At 57.4% G+C, this 12,545-nt stretch overlaps 4 protein-coding genes across 4 annotated transcripts; all 4 read right to left on the bottom strand.

Annotated features, from left to right (window-relative positions):
- Positions 1-129: 129 nt before the first annotated feature.
- Positions 130-754, bottom strand: C8Q71DRAFT_858206 (uncharacterized protein; the record flags this gene model as incomplete). Its single annotated transcript, XM_047927494.1, has 3 exons — positions 130-207; positions 259-429; positions 497-754. The coding sequence occupies 3 exons, from the start codon at positions 752-754 to the stop codon at positions 130-132; spliced, it is 507 nt and encodes a 168-aa protein (XP_047778488.1).
- Positions 755-2,582: 1,828 nt separating this feature from the next.
- Positions 2,583-3,163, bottom strand: C8Q71DRAFT_708883 (histone-fold-containing protein; the record flags this gene model as incomplete). Its single annotated transcript, XM_047920644.1, has 3 exons — positions 2,583-2,746; positions 2,801-2,905; positions 2,971-3,163. 3 exons carry the CDS (start codon positions 3,161-3,163, stop codon positions 2,583-2,585), a joined length of 462 nt encoding a protein of 153 aa, XP_047778487.1.
- A 2,859-nt stretch (positions 3,164-6,022) lies between these two features.
- Positions 6,023-7,963, bottom strand: C8Q71DRAFT_71506 (NAD(P)-binding protein). The gene is made up of 9 exons (XM_047921015.1): positions 7,523-7,963; positions 7,428-7,462; positions 7,201-7,367; positions 7,115-7,150; positions 6,982-7,055; positions 6,730-6,923; positions 6,474-6,662; positions 6,325-6,417; positions 6,023-6,272 (listed from the first exon to the last, which is right to left on the bottom strand). Exons 1-9 carry the CDS (start codon positions 7,644-7,646, stop codon positions 6,162-6,164), a joined length of 1,023 nt encoding a protein of 340 aa, XP_047778486.1. The 5' UTR covers positions 7,647-7,963; the 3' UTR covers positions 6,023-6,161.
- Positions 7,964-10,168: 2,205 nt separating this feature from the next.
- Positions 10,169-11,896, bottom strand: C8Q71DRAFT_708974 (uncharacterized protein; the record flags this gene model as incomplete). The annotated part of the gene is made up of 4 exons (XM_047920653.1): positions 10,169-10,393; positions 10,677-10,734; positions 11,060-11,394; positions 11,831-11,896. 4 exons carry the CDS (start codon positions 11,894-11,896, stop codon positions 10,169-10,171), a joined length of 684 nt encoding a protein of 227 aa, XP_047778485.1.
- Positions 11,897-12,545: the final 649 nt, after the last annotated feature.

Here is a 12,545-nt window from a genome sequence, read left to right as displayed (position 1 = left end):
ATATTACACAGAAACAGAATATCAACCCATGATGACTGACGGAAGACACCGTCCCACAGAACCCTAGTAACCCATCGATAACCCGTGAAGTGTAAGCTATAGTATGCTAGATCTGTATCCCGCCGTGACTTAGGAATCGCCAGCCAACTGCGCGCACTTCGCAACGGTAGGGCAATTGGTCTGCGCAGTGTTCTGGAGAGCGCCAGTCTGTGATGACAGTCAGTACGGCATACGGCGCGCACGACTGAGTACACTCACGTAGTCCCAGGTGCAAGCACCATGCACGTATGCGCACTGGTATCCAGTAAACTGGTTGATCAAGACGCCGGTGTCACTGTTGTTGTCGATGGGGCACTGGCAGCCGCTGACGGTGCTGCACGGCGCAGAGGTCGGGCAGTTGGTCTGGGCGGTGTTCTCCAGAGCACCGGTCTGTGCAGAGATCCCAATGTCAGGTACTGATTCACGCAGTGCAGAGAGAACGTCACGCGTTACCCACCTTGTCATCCCAGGTGCAAGCACCACCTGGGTAGGCGCACTGGTAGCCGGGGTAGACGTTGATGAGGACGCCGTTGCTGTCTCCCGTGAGGTCGGTCGGGCACTCGCAGTCGCCGCCTCCGCCGTAGCAGGAAAACGCGATGTTCTGGCCCGTCAGACGGCGATGGAGAGGAGGCACGATGCCGTGCCACGGCTCGGGAGAAGCAAAGGCGGTCACCGCGAGGGCAACGAGGGCAACGAGGCTGGAATGCTTGAACATTGTGAAGTGGAAGTCGATGCGAACGAACGAGGATGCTGGCTCTTGATGTGAGTCCTGACACCTTCTTATAGCTTCGCAATAAATGGTGCCTCGGGCGATCAGGACGTGCGGGACATAGGCAGTACATGACAGAATTAGGCCGATCGGGACAGGACACAGAGGACCAGGCACATCTTGGCCGAAATGTCCAGCGCCGTCACGGCTACTGTCGCCGTCCTCGCATGTTCGACGACAGAAGTCAAACGGCCAGCGTCACACACGTGCCGGCCAGGACGGGCTCGAGATCGAGTCATAGTGCCAGTTGTGCTGTAAGAGGTCGTCAGCCATAGGATAGAACGTGCGGTATGGCAGTGCTCCAAATTACAGACCTCGCAATGCTAGCGTCCTCTTCCTGAAGGCACGAGAAATGGCGCTTGGAGAACGTGTCTCACGTCGGCTTAGATAGTTCGTCTTCACGGACAATTGTTTGAGGACCGTTCTGGATGTATCCTATGGCTATACAACGGTGGTATCAATTGTTGCAGAAGACAAGCAGGGAACAGCGCGGGAATATCTTCTCTTGTCCTCTTCATACCGTATAGTCCAGCGAGAAGGGAGTCATGATCAGCAAGACCATATACGCACTATGCATCGACATGGCACTGTGCCATGCATGTGCATGAAGGGTCAGAGGAGCATCTTGGAGGGGAGGCCCTCACTCTAACTTTCACTGTGTCCACATTCGCCACCACGCATTGACAGTGAAGTGTTTCATACCTGCACCGTCAAACCACAAATAGCCAAGTATTCCCTTGATCCCCCCTGCACCCGCTGTATACAAGGCATGGAGTCAGAACGATCGATGAGAGCCCGGACTGCACTCACAGCGCCGCCGTCAGCACCGCAGGAGGCTTTGACAAGTAGCACACCGGATCTACATAGGCCGCGGGCATAAGGGAAGCTAAGGACTTGCACGCCGCGGAAGATCTAACACGATGGTCTTCATGATGCTGGCGGCGTCCCTGAGCTCTGCCAGGAGCCATTGTACATTAGTGCCACACAGGCCCATGTGTCGGGTAGGATGCACCCTAGTCTGCCTTCGTCGTATAACATCCATTAATCACCACATACGGAGTCGGTGGTCGTCGCAGGTCGACGCGGCGTCATTGAAATGTCCGACCGGCGACACGTTGCGTCGAAAGCTTGTATGGAATGCCCCTTGGCAGTAGGATCGGTACCTGGTGGGAAGCCTAGTTGCGTTGAACTGCCAGTGTACAACATGTTATGCGTTTACTTCCTTCGTAAGGCACAATCAGTTCATTCGCTGACATTCGCGGAATGAACGACGACCCGTTGACATGTTGATCCGACAAATGTACCATGTACCGCGCTCGGTGATTCCCTATGCAGTTGTTTTTATTGTAGCCATCGGCGCGGAGGTGTCGTGTGGGCAGCATGAAGAAAAGACGACACGCTGATATCGCCACGCATCCCCAACCACGATAATGCACCATCGAGCGATGAACATACGACGACCAGACGGAACAAACTCACAATCAGGTGCAATACTCGAACTTCGTAAGCCTGCAGCCATGCGCAGAACAAAGATACAGTGACATGCTCGCTGCTCACAAGGTTGCTAGTGCGTCGCATCCACCATTGGATCTTAAGGTAGATTGCAGTAAAACTGCGAAAAAAGAACAAAACGGCGATACGAGGAGTACAAGAGAGAAGACATACAATACAATGACGATGGCCTGTGTTATACACGTACACCCCACTGCGCCGACGTGAGTACCAACAAGATGTTATCTTACTTCGCACCGGCACTGGAGAACTATCGCGATATTCAGCTCATTGTTGAGCGCTTAACGGTCGGACAACATACCTTCGTCACGGACTTCGTGCCCTCCGAGATGGCGTGCTTGGCCAGCTCGCCGGGAAGAATCAGACGAACAGCAGTCTGGATCTCCCGAGAGGAGATGGTGGACTTCTTCGAGTAAGAAGCAAGCTCTGTAAGGCTTGGTCACCAGGGACGCCACACAGGTATCATACATCGCGACATACTCGATGCCTCCGTAGCAATGCGTTCGAAGATGTCGTTCACGAAGGAGTTCAGGATGGCCATTGCCTTGTTGGAGATACCGGTATCCGGATGCACCTGCTTAAGCACTGGTGTGCGGGATAGCACGAAGATGAATGCGACAGTAAGTCGGCAGACCTCCGAGAACACGCACCCTTGTAAATATAAGAGGAGTACGTCTCCTTACGCGCTTTGCGTCTTCGCTTCTTCGTATCATCTCCAGATGCAGCGGCAGGCTTGGTGCTCTTCTTCGCCGACTTGGCACCCTCAGAGGTCGTCTTGGCTGGTGCCTTCGACGCGGTGGACGCGGGAGCCTTGCCAGCGGTGGATGCAGGTTTAGGTGCCATGTCGCCTTATATCGCTGAGAGAATTGAACTCAACGAGAGATGACGGTCGGAAGCAGAAGCTGGTTGGTGGTCGTTGTCGCGTCGCGTATTGCTTATATAGCGTGACGTCACTTCAGCGGGTTCATGTCACCGACGTGACAACGCGCGTACTAGTACGAAAGCTCCTCCCACTCATTTTGTCTCGACTTGCGATTGACTTGCGACCATCATCACTGGCTGCTGTAGCAATTCGAAGGCAGCAAGCGGAAGGTAGTATCTGAAGATTCAATGGAGAAGCGGTCGCAACCTAAGGTGTGCTGCTAACACCATGCGCCGAAGGACGTGCATTGCCAAATCTATCCGTTTTGAGTTCAGAATCAACGAGTCTGGCGAGTTTATCTGAGTATCATATCGGCTGTGCAGAACATCTCCATACACGCTGCAGACACAAGGGAGCCAACGTTGCATAAGTATCGCCGTAGCAATTGACGATGCAGAACTTACGACAGGATACCCAAAGCGCCACTCAGCCTAGGAAGTACGGTACGGATTTCTTTGGCTCTCCATTGTGCCTCCTCGAAGGCCGTTCGTCTGGAGCGTGGGTCTTCGTCCTCGGCATAGAAGTGGTTCATAGAAGTGGTTCACAGAGACTCTGACACTTACTCGCTCCAAGTAGCAAAGCCTCGGAGACGACAGGGCAGCGTCATCGAGCTGGGCGGTCGCAAGACTCGCAACGAGCGGCAGCCTGCCTGCGTGCAAATCTGGCTGGTGCATCATATAGTGGTACGTAAATTGTTACATATCGCAGGAGCTGATCTTGCGATATGTATCGCTACGTGCGGCAGGCGAGGGCGTAGGTCTTGATGTGTTCATGCAGATCTGGTCGAACATTGTCTCGTCTTCCCCCAGCGTAAGGCATCGTATAATCCGTTCGCCGAGCTCTATGAGCTCGAGAGGCACGCGGGGTAGCCCAAGGGTAGCCCGATTGCCATTCTTGCATGCATGCAGCAATAGAATGTGATGAGACAATATGCTACGCAGAATACCAGCAACTCACGTGTCCGTCATCCCAGATGTTGTTGCTAAGTAGACTACTCTACCTCAGTGTGCTCAACATCACTGAGACCAACGGCGCTATTCTCTTAGGGTTGATCTAGTTCCTGCGATCGCGCGAGGAGTCTTTGGGTACACACAATGCTGGATTGGACAACGTTGTATGACTCACTGCTGGCAATATTTGCGAGCGCGAGCCAACCAGAGCAATTCTCTGCGATACCATTATTGAGCGTAGCACCCTCGAAAGAGATTCGAAAATGACTCGATGATAGGACACTGAGGCTGTCCTATGATGTTGGAAGGCTTGAGGGTCAGAATGAGCTCGATCATCGATGAACCACATAGTACTTCGCACAGTGATAGAGACATTATGGAACGACCGCAGCATTGGGTGGAGAGCCCGAGTTTCGGTGGGGTCAATGGCGCCTACTTTCTTCCAGTATATGGTCTGGCATTCCAACCGAACGAGGCCAGAAATCGCAAGAACGATGTCCTTGAATTCTCGTGCAGACGGGAGGGAAACCCTGCAGAGGACGAGTGTCGATAGAGAGCGGAAGGCAGAGAAGCCTTGATACATGGCATTGTTACGCGGAAGCAGTCGGCCAGCCTTCCATTCCCCTCTGACAATGCATAGACGCTCCAGTCCGTCCAGTTTACGGGCGAGCATAAGAACGAAAGCGCGCAGGCCATCCAGCGGCCACGGCTTCTTCTCGCGGCCTCTCACAAGGTTGATGGCTGCGAGTGCCCATGTCATACCGGCGCCACCCCCAAGTGTCTCCTCCGCGGGCAGATCGAGGATCGACGAGCTCACCACGACATTCTTGACCAGTGTGGCGATTTCTGGGCGCGCAGTCACAGCGCGGAAAAGCGCTGGACGGAGGTCTTGTTTAGGAATGCCATCGTGTTGAAGAGTTGTGTCTGGGCAGTGCCTCGCCATGCTCGACAGGTCAGGGAACATGCCTTCAGCGCTTCTACGCGTTGGTAGTCGAAGTGAACCATGAGACCCGAGTTCTCCAGGTTCAGACATTCCATGATACGCTCGCAAATTTCCAGTGGGACACGCGGTAGCCCTGCAGCCCGTCTCGCAGCCCCATTTCGAAAATGGACTGCTCCAGAGCTGGACTAATACGCAGCATAAGATGGGGATACACTGTGTAGATATGCTTGACTCACGATGTCTTCTTCCCAGTTATTAAAGCCTACATTTTCCAGCACCACCTCAACTTCAGCCTCAAAGGAGACAGTTTCGACTAGGTCGGCATATGCATACTCGTTGTCGGGGTAGTACACGTTCTGTTGGATGTCTCTTAATCGGCCTAGGGAAGAAAGATATAATGAGACACATACCGCCGGAAACCATGTAAGAGCGCTCCCGAGTAGAAACGTCTGCGAGTCCGGAGCCATGAAGGACCGAGCAGAATGGAGACACACAAGAGGCCCAGTCTCGCTGTATTTGAGCATTCTGGGTGTCATCGCGGCTTCCCCTCCTAGGCCCCGAATCTACGCACATGAAGTGCACTATCGATGGACTGCCTTGGTCACACGTGGATCAAGGGGTCCGCGAGAAGCCTGTGCTCAATAGCGACAGCATGGTTCTTGGTCCATCCCTTAGGGTCACGAAGACCTGTATACACAGCACGCATTATCACTCACTGCCTGCCCAGGCAGCGAAGATAAGGGTGTAAGAAGGCAATTCAAATACGATCTGGTCATCTGTTCCGCACCATGTATGACTTTAGTATGTATGGCCGAGATACGGAGACAGCTGGACGACGCCCTGGGCAAAGCTGGTCCACGACATATGGAGGGGATCAGCAGTACTCGGACTTCGCACGCACCACATAAGAACCAAGATAGCATCTCCTAATAAGTCCGCCGACTGCATTGTGGATTCTCGCCGAACAAGACAGCAAGACGAAAAAGCCATCCAACGTCCGGCCGCCCAATGTGCGATAATCCAGAACTAATTCTCCTTGACTTCATTCTCCAGCCAGTCCCACAGACGCGCACATATCTGGTCATCGTACGCCTCCGATCGCGCACGGTCCGCAATGCGTGCCCATGGAACGACATACTGTGTGGTGATATCATGAGAATTGATGACATCGCAAATGATATGGTCTGACCTCGCCGTTGTGGGTGAGAGCCTCTGGCATGGTACCAGCCCAGAGTTGAGTGAGAGCGCCGTACTCTACCGGGTACCTTTTTATGAAGAGCTTCTGCAAATGGTCATGGTCAAGGTCGTAGTGCACTGGGATACAGGCCGGTTCCTTACCGTGAAGGCAAGGTTGACCTTCGAAGCGTGTCGAAGGATGCCCGTGTAGATGTTTCCTGTTGCATATGAATGCTCGTGAATGTGACCACGTGCACTACACGCTAGGTACGTACCGGGGTTCACAGACAGAGCTACGATACCTTGTTCACCATAGCGCCTCGCGTATTCGCGAGCAAGCATGACGCTGGCCTAGATCAGAAAGCGTCGCAACGGTCGTAGATGAGTACTGGTAGCTGGCAAAGCGGATCGCGCCCACCAGTTTGCTCTGACAGTACATGATATCACTTCCGGTCCTCCTACGTTGTGGAGTATCCTTGAACGCGTCGAAGTCGAGAGGCGATAGATACTGCGCGAACGACGACAGCCAGATGACACGAGCATAGTGATCCGGCGACGTGATCTTCCCCGTTTGAAGAGCAGGCATAAGCAACTGCGTCAAAAGGAAGTGGCCTATGCAGTTGATACATCGTGAGGATGAGAATATGATGTAGGCGCAGTGGCGACGTACCGACTATGTTCGTTCCGAAGGTCATATCGTAGCCGTCATCAGTAAGCCAGTCGATGGGCGTATTTGAGACGCCCCTGCAGGAGCCATGTCATAGTAAGCGACGTCGGGCCTGTTCAGGTGAGGCATCGCGTACGCATTGTTGTACAGAACGTGTAGTTCCCGTTCCAGGCTAAACACGTACTCAATACAGGGCTGATAGTGTGCTTATACCAAGCTCACCTGAGGAACTGACTCGCAGCTTGTCGCACGGACGCCAGGCTGGCCAAGTCGAGCTTCAAAAAGAGCGCTTCTTTACCTGTCTTGTCCTTCAGCTCTTCGATAGCAGCTTCCGCCTTCTTTTGGTCTCTCGATGCCATATACACCTTGGCATTGTGCTCTAACAGAGCCTGGTGCCCCAGCCGTCATCAGGCTCACAATCGATGCCCACGATGAATGAAATGACCTACCCTTATGGTCTCCTTGCCGATACCGTCGTTGCCACCTGTACTTCAAGCTTCAGTCGAGGTGTATGTTTTGCGGCCATACGACACTGGTTACTTACCTGTCACAAGGATGACACGGCCGGTGAGGTCTGGAACGTGGTTCACGCTGAACACAGGCTCCGGAGGGCGGGACTGCCTATGTATCGTTCCTGAGTACCTGACGAAAGACCAAAGAACACCCATGGCTCGGATTCGAGGGTAAAGGCTCGCGTTCAGTCGGAGTGCTGTGGCCGTGAGCGTACGTGTCGTTCGACTCCCATAAGTTATTCGCTTCGAGCATGGTTCTCGGCGTTTAGAGCGACTCGTTGATGTCCATATGCACACCGCGGCTTCCTGATTGGCCGTGGGACTAGACTATTTGCGTTGCATGCCTCGGCGAAGCTAAATACACGAGAGATGCGCCGTACAGACTGCAGTGAAAAATCACGTAGGAAAGCGTGAGGTGATTCAGAGACTAGAATACATAAGAGAGCTCGATGAGCGGTGGCTGACCCGGAGTCTCACGCGCCACTCAGGCGTGATAAGTAGACGATCTTCTAGTACTACTGTCCAGTCAACTTGCTCCAGTCCGTGTTATGCAAAGTAGTTGGATATATCGCACAAAGCCATTTAACGACGTATCTATGGTATGTACTGCTGTATGTAAGAGCATGCAACCCGCATAGGATAATAAGTACTGTATGAGACACGACGACGCCCTATTCCAGATATTGCCTAGCCCAGGACCCTTCATGATTTTTGCACAGATGATGCCGCTGAATCTACACTTGCCCCCTACATCCGAGCCCGACAAAACTTATACCAATAAATCAGAGCATCACCTCGCCGCGGCCTGCTCCCCCATCCCGAACGAGACGACCGCGCCCGTGGAGCCGTTCCCTTGTCGCACATTCACAGGATCGCTTCCCGCCCGCGTGAGTGGTGGCGGGTGCGCCGCACTCGACGACTGCGCTGAGTACGCGCGGGGCTTCATATGCTCACCGCCGTTAACCCGCTCTGCGCCGTCTTCATCAGCGACCGCCAGAGCATCGACCCCCTTCTCGAGCGCGCCCATCCCCGGGTCCTCCGAGTCAACGTCCGTCTGCCAGCTCGTCCCCTGCGAGCTCGTCGGCCTCGAGCCAGTGCCCGTCGCATCCGTCGCGCCAGTCCCCGCCGTCGTCGCCTCGCTATTCCCAGATCGTGACCGCTCACCCTCCGGCCTCTCTTCAACGCCCAAGCTGCTGCCACCAACGCTGCCCGCGGGGTCGCTCCCGCTATCCCCCCGGCCCAGCTCGTTCGCGAGCCCGCTCGGCCTCGATCCCGACGGCGGCAAGGGCGGGAAGTAGCTCCCCTCCGGCGGAGACTGCTGCGCCGGCACCGGCGGGAAGTACCCCTGCTCGTCCACCGCGCCCGCAGCCGGCTGGCCCCGCGGCGGCCAGAAGTACCCCGGGCTGCCGTGCACAGGCGCGCCGACCGCGGGGTTGATGAACGGGTTCACCGCGCCGCTCCCGGGGCGGCCCCAGAACGCGCCGGGCGACATCGTCACGCCCGGCGAGAACGGCTGGAACGGCGTCATGACGTGCCCGTGCGCGTGCACCATGTGCCGCGCGGGGTCGTACGGCGGCTGCATCGGTGCGCCCGCGCTCACTGCTACGTTCGCCGGGTTCGGGTCCGGGTGCACGGGCGAGGGCTGCGGGACGAAGGAGAAGGAGGGCATGCTTGGGGTGATGGGCGGCAGGCCGTGTGGTGTCATCGCCATGCCCATGCCCATCACCATTGCAGGGTGGTGGTATGGGCTCTGCGGGTGTCCGGGGTGCATAAGAGGGGAATAGTACTGTGGCGAGAGCGTATGCGGAGGTGGCACAGGGAAGGCGGTCACAGGTGGCGGCGGAGGCAGGGCGATCGGGCCAGGATGTGCAGGGTGCTGGTGCTGGTGAGGCGTCGAGTGCGTCTGCGAGTTCGCCTGCTCCTGCGCCTGTCCCTGCGCCTGCGCCGCTTGCTCCTGCGCCGACCTCGCCGACGAGCCCAACATCACATGCGAATGCGACAACGTCAACGGCGGCGGCCTCGCCAGCTGTCCTTGTCCCTGTCCATCCTCCCTCTGCCCTATCCTCGACTGCTCCTGCATCACCGCCGCCTCCACCGCCGAGCCCGTAGCCAAGCCGGAGAGCCCCTCTCCGCTGCCCGAGGCGTCCGCCCGCGTGCTCAGCGCCGACACCGACGGCTGCAGCGCCTGCGCCTGCTCCGGGCTCGGGCCGAACCGCATCCCGCCCGCGTCGCCGTACCATTCATACGGCGTGCTCGGGCCCGAGCTGAGGAACTCGAACCGGTACGCCAGCGGTATATGCGCGGGGAGGCCCTCCGGCACGCTCTGGTCCGGCTGCATCGTGCTTAGAGCGTCGGCGCCCCGCTGCTCCTCGTACGGACTGTACGAGAAGGTGTCTGAGCCCTGCCACGGCATTGGCATCGGCGGTTGTTGTTGTTGTTGTTGTTGACTGTTCTGCCGCGATAGAAGCTGCTGCGCAAACGAGCCGCTCTGCGCGAAGGGCATCTGGCCCTGGAAGGGATGTGTCTGCTGGAAGCCCATCGCCGACGGGGAGTGCGGCGAGGACGCCGACAGCGGCGGGACGGCCAGCTGCGCCGTCGACGCCGGCGCCGAGAACTTGTCAAAGTGCACCTTCAGCGCGCGCCCGTTGTACTCGTACCTATACCGGGCAGCCGCGAGATCAGGACGCTTGCGACGGAACGTCCGCACGAGTGCGAGCGCAGACATGGGCCACGTACCCGTTGAACATCCGCACCGCGCGCTCCGCATCCTGTTCGTTCGAGAAGCTGACCGTGCCAAACCCTCTTGACCGTCCGTCCGCTCCCAGCGCGACGTCAGCCCGGGTCACCGCGCCCGCTTGCCGGAAGAGATCCTTCAGATCTTGCCACTGTATATGGAATGGTAGCTGCAGCGATACCAGAGATTAGCTTTGAGTCAGAACCAACCAGAAGACAAAGAGAGTGCGACGCAGTCTATCAATGATCCACGAGCCCGCTCCGCCGGGCGTCGTCCAATGGGGATGTGCGCCTTCTGAGCGCCCACCCATTTCAGCTCAGGCAGGCAGGCGTATGTAGTGCGGCTCGTGCAACGTGCGCACGGCAGTTGTCACCACGGAGCGGATAGTCAGGCGGCGTAGGACGGGGTGTGTGAGGCCGCAAGGCAGCGCTATATAAGCCTGCCAGGCGGACGAGGGCACCTCCTTTCACTCGATAAGCCGCATACAACCGCAGGACGAGCGACCATGCCCTTCGAGACATCCGCAGAGAGGTGCGGAAGGGCGTGTCCACGACGGGGACGAGGTAAGTGAAATAACGAAGACGAAGTACTCACATTGCCCACGAATAGATTCCTGCTCACGCTTGGCCCCGCACCATTTCCCGTCCCTGGTCTTGACACCCCAGCACTGAGTGGCGCTGCTAACGGATCGTCGACGTCTGCGCCTTTCCGAGACCAGCCGAGGATCGAGAACACGCATACAGTCATGGAGGTAACGCAAGACATGATATAGTTGAGTATCAACCTCTCGCCGGTGATAAATCGCCACTCACCCAATCCCACTCCCGAGTTAAACCTACTCAGCGGCGCCGGACTCGCCAGCCCATTCCCCATCACCGTCCCGAACCCACCACCCATAGGGCTCGGCAGCCCACTCCCTCCTCCCATCCCGAGTGCCAGCCCTTCCTCCCCGCTGATTACCCTGTCCTTCCTCACTTCCAGCACCCGCCCCTGCCAACACCACCCCTGGAACATCTGGATTGCGCCTTCTGCATCCTCCTGCGACGCGAGCAGTACGGTGCCGTGTCCGCGAGAGCGGTTGTCGGGTCCCAGTGCGACATCGGCGCGTAGTACAGTGCCCGCGCGACGGAAGAGGTCCTTGAGGTCTTGCCAGCGGACACGGTACGGCAGCTGAGAGTGGGAAAGGTGTCAGTGGGATGTTACGTAGGTGAGTACGTATTGCACAGCGAAGCGAAGAAGGAAGGCTAGGAGAAGCAGCGGGGATCGTACGCATCCTGAACAGTACGCGATGTTCCTCGTACTGAGGATGCGCTTCTGCAAATCATTCTCGAGACTGAGTAGGTATCTCGCAACCTGAAAATGGGCGACCCATATCAAATGATGCATCGGTGTCTTTGAGACAGCTATGAGCCAGCTCTCGAATAGTCAATCCCATTGACGATGAACCGCGAGCGCGCTCCGGATCAGCATCCGGTGACGGAATGACTTGCGAACGCGCATACACAGGCATACACTCGCCCAATTCGGGAGAGGTGCATCCGCCAACAACGCAGCAGAAGCGACGTGAAATCATAGCAAAGAGGGTACAATAGTAATGTACACTCACGTTTCCGACAAATAACTGCGTCCTTGTGTCACGCCCGTTCGCACTCCCGGCTGGTGAGCTTGCCATCGCAAGCTGTATTACGGCCTCGATATCATCGTTGGTCGGTGTGACGCTTCCGCCCACGCTCAGGGCCGGAGCGGTTGCGCAGAGGGCCGCCGCAGTCGCTGCGGTAATGCTGGGTGCCCTGAGGTGGTCCGCGCGTGCGGAAGCCATGGTAGGTGATCGTGTTCCAGAGAGCGGCGACCGCGCGCCGGCGGGGGTGTTGCCGTTCGGAAGGCGCGGCGAGATCGCACGCGAGGCCGCGGAAGAGGTGACGCCGGAGCCCTGCGCAAACGGGGAGTAGCTGAGGGGTGGCTGCCCGAACGGCGAGGACATGGAGGCGGGGGATGGGTGTGCGGGGTCGGCGGGATGGAGAGGGGCGACGAAGGGCGAGGGGCGGCCGCCCAGGGCGGCGGGAATGTGCGACTGCATGGATCAGGCAATCGCAGGGTGTGGTGGGGGTGGTGGGTAGCCGTGGTGGATGCGCGGAGCGGTGTCTGGCTAGCGGGAGTCACCGCGCGCTCGTAGCGGTCGTGAGGTTGCACGCGATGATTTGCGTGCCTTGCTGCCTGGCGAGGGAGCGTCGAGCGTGTCGTGTATGGGGTGGTCGTCGTCGTGTCGAGCGTCGCCGGGGCGCGTGTGGGCGACGTGCTGGCAGGCTCTGGCAGTGCGCGGG

The sequence above is a fragment of the Rhodofomes roseus genome (genome assembly GCF_022264815.1).
Source record: "Rhodofomes roseus strain CIRM-BRFM 1785 chromosome Unknown C8Q71scaffold_11, whole genome shotgun sequence".
NCBI classification, from domain to species: Eukaryota; Fungi; Basidiomycota; class Agaricomycetes; order Polyporales; family Fomitopsidaceae; genus Rhodofomes; species Rhodofomes roseus.
This window is presented reverse-complemented; position numbering and strand designations above follow the sequence as displayed.

Bases quoted from the DNA above. Each gene is read 5' to 3' on its own strand.
- C8Q71DRAFT_71506 (XM_047921015.1), bottom strand. From the start codon at position 7,646: ATGGGTGTTCTTTGGTCTTTCGTCAGGTACTCAGGAACGATACATAGG. The intron at 6,924-6,981 runs GTACGTCGCCAC...TCAACTGCATAG, and splicing joins CTTCGGAACGAACATAGTCG to GCCACTTCCTTTTGACGCAG. The intron at 6,663-6,729 runs GTGGGCGCGATC...TTTCTGATCTAG, and splicing joins TGTACTGTCAGAGCAAACTG to GCCAGCGTCATGCTTGCTCG.